General features: G+C 44.3%; 1 protein-coding gene across 2 annotated transcripts in view; it reads left to right on the top strand.

The window, feature by feature from the left end:
* LOC100956717 (pre-mRNA-splicing factor ATP-dependent RNA helicase DHX15-like) overlaps positions 1–3,104 on the top strand; it is an 18,631-nt gene that overhangs the window by 3,151 nt on the left and 12,376 nt on the right. For both annotated transcript variants that reach the window (XM_023516304.1, XM_023516303.1), the window contains exon 3: positions 978–1,011. In XM_023516304.1, coding sequence (XP_023372072.1) covers positions 978–1,011 — 34 coding nt within the window. The remainder of the gene's footprint in view (positions 1–977; positions 1,012–3,104) is intronic.

Genomic DNA, 3,104 nt, shown 5'->3' with positions numbered 1-3,104 from the left:
CCCCCCCCACCCCGAATCCCCTGTCTCCCTTTTATTCACTTTTCAGGGCTAGAGTGCACATGAGGGTCATAAAACTGAGAAAGACATGACATCATCCTCAAGGTTCCGGGCTCAAGGGGGAAGGTCAAATTGGCTCACGCCCTTGAGACCAGTTCAACCACCTGCCCTCAAAGGTGACAAAAGTCTAAGGAAGTTGCTAGGTTACAATCTAGGCCCTGGGCATGTCAAGCGAGGAACATACAGACATTAGAAATGCCTGCAGCTTGGCTAAGGCCTACACAGGGTGGCTAGGACAGATTCTTTTAGCTCTGCTTTTACTTTCTTGCCTCAAGGGCAATGTGGGATAATGAAGATGGCAATTTTGTTTGAGGTTAGAGACCTTTGGAAAGTTAAGACTTGGGAGTGATAATACCAGTGGTGGTTCGGGATGTAAAACTTTGGGTCTGTTTCCACTGGGTTCGTTATAACCTAGAACTTGCTCTGTGTGTCTCATTTTTATGTCATTTTGAGGAAACAGCAATCATACTACCTGTATTAAGTATTTCTTCAGTTATAAAATGGAATAGTGATAGAGTGATAGTATCCAGCTTCTTGGATTGTTGGATTGCTGTGAGCGCTAAAGGAGAAGGCCAGAAGAAAGCACAGGGCACGGTGCTCGCTACGTAGGAAACACTCACGAAAGGTTAAATTGGGAAAATCACGGGCTAAGTTGTTTTCTGAGTCCAGTCTTACCCCATTCCCCAAACAATTGTTGTTAATTGAGGTTTCTGTTACACATGTCTCATTTCCGTCAATGACATTTGAGACTAGCCAGTGAACATGCGCCTACACATAGCCCCAGGTGCATTCAGGAGCACCGGTGTTCTGAACTCTCCATTGTAGTTTCTGTTTACTGTACATCTGAGGGTTGGAGCATTTGCTTAATGTAAAGACAATGTGACTAATATAATGATGCTACTTTGTTGTTTGGGTTTCAGGAATCCCCGTTTAAAGAAGATGTCAAAAAACCAGGTAAGGGCTCAGCACCTGTAGCTCAGCAGCTTGGGTGCCGGCCATATACACCTGGGCTGGTGGGTTTGAACCCTGCCTGGACCTGCCAAACAACAATGACAACTACAACAAAAAAATAGCCAGGCATTGTGGTGGGCACATATAGTCCTAGCTACTTGGGACGCTGAGACAAGAGGATAGTGTAAGCCCAAGAGTTGGAGGTTGCTGTGGACTGTGATGCCCTGGTACTCTAGTGCGGGTGATGTAGTAAGACTCTATATCCAAAAAACCCCAGGTAAGGTCTCAGTAGAGATGACTCTGACATTCACTAGGCAGTTTTGCTTTTATTAAAGCACTTGAGAGAATCATCCCTCTCTTCTAGACTAATAAGATGCAGGGTTTGTTTTGCTTGGAACTTCCGTGGGCCACTTCATCTACTCTCTCTGAGCCTGCTGTGTAGAGGGTAGAGACACGCAGCTTCTTGAGCTTTTAGGTCTCAGGTCAGGGAGATGGAACAGCTCTCTGGGAGGTGGAATATGCCTTGCAATTGAGAGGAGGGCAAAAAAGTGCCTGGGAGCTGGTGATGAACTGGCCCATCATGCCACCTGATGTACTAAACACACAACTAGTGTTGGTAGCTAAGCATCCTGATGTAAAGGGGAGGACAGGACCCAGGCTGCATGAGTTCAGAATGGGAGAGAAAGTGGTGCTTATGCCCAAATCTGAGGGGAAAGGAATTTGAAATAATGGATAAACACTATTCTTTAAAATGGAAGTTGTCTTATGACATGTAGTTTTCTGCAACTTTCTCTTTTGAAAACACCACTAGAATATGAGAGCTGTGCTTACTTTGGATAGATCGTATAGATTATTTTCCTGTAACGCACACATACGATTAAACTGCACACATACGTGGCTTTCCTAGGAAGGTAAAGAATATTATGTGAGAGAAATTTTTTGTCTCTTTAGAAGAGTTTCTGCTTTCCACCCTTTGGATTTAGAATTGGCCTGCCCAGTCCCGCTGTTTATTGTTGTGACCCCCTAATCTTTATCTTTTTCTTGGAAGATGTCTAAGTACTTTCCTCTCAAGCTCAATTTCAGAGCAGGAAGTGGTTTTGTATGTTTATCTTTGTATTTGTGCTATACTCCCGGATGTAAAGCTCCATTAAGTCTGCATTTCTTATGGTTTCATGGCTTTTACCCCATCTCTGTCTTACCTGAATTATCAGTGCTTATACCTCAAGTGTGTTCTCACTGAACCCCGCTCCACCAATGGACTTTTGATGTCCTGGAGATTTTAGACCTGTTTTCTATCCTGTTTTTACCTGATCCAGACTCTAAGCATAGTAACCAGCCAGGAAGTTGGATGGCCTTCAACAGGTAATTAAGTTGCCTCCTTAAAGAGATGGAAGAGGAGGTCCTCTGTTGGATGGTTACTCCACCCTGAATCCTGAATTCCGACATGGTTCTAAGGCTAGGACTGTTGAAATTAATGGGAGTGGGGTAGACATTTCAGAACTGAGCCAATGTAGGTGCAGAGCAGCTACGGAATAGATCCTGTATCTCAGGCAGGGACAAAGTGGAGGGTGCACCACCGTGAATGCACTAGGCACATCTGAAGCTAATGCAGAAAGTTAAAAATTGAGATGTCACAGAAGTTCATAGCGCAGAGAAAGGCACATGGGAGATGTGAGCTCTGAGCCAGTGTCGAGTTCCAGCTTAAGCTTAGGTGGGCTGGGTCTAAAAGGGAGACACTAGTACTAGGAAGATCTTAGCAGATCCAAGGAGAAGAGAGGACAGGAGCAGAGGAATACTGGTTACCTGTTGTCGGCAAGTTTTGGTATTTCCAAATCTATATCCCTAGCTGGGACTCCCTTCTAAATTTTAGAACTTCATCTGAACTTCCTGTTGGGAAGTATGTTAAAGTCAATGTGCCTGAAGTCCCCTGAGTCATCTTCCTCCCCAAGACAGTGCCCTTTCTGGAGTCCTCATTTCTCTCTCTCCCACTCTCTCTCTTTTTGTTTGTTTAGTTTTGTTTTTTTAAACTATGAACATGAATCCTTGAATGGTCATGTCCTTTTTCCAGAGGAGGAAGGAGAGAAAGCTGAACCATT

Source organism: Otolemur garnettii, unplaced genomic scaffold (assembly GCF_000181295.1).
Source record: "Otolemur garnettii isolate 467f Iridium unplaced genomic scaffold, OtoGar3 scaffold00089, whole genome shotgun sequence".
Taxonomy (NCBI): domain Eukaryota; kingdom Metazoa; phylum Chordata; class Mammalia; order Primates; family Galagidae; genus Otolemur; species Otolemur garnettii.
Note: the sequence above shows the minus strand (reverse complement) of the source record. Positions and strands in the feature narration are given on the sequence as shown.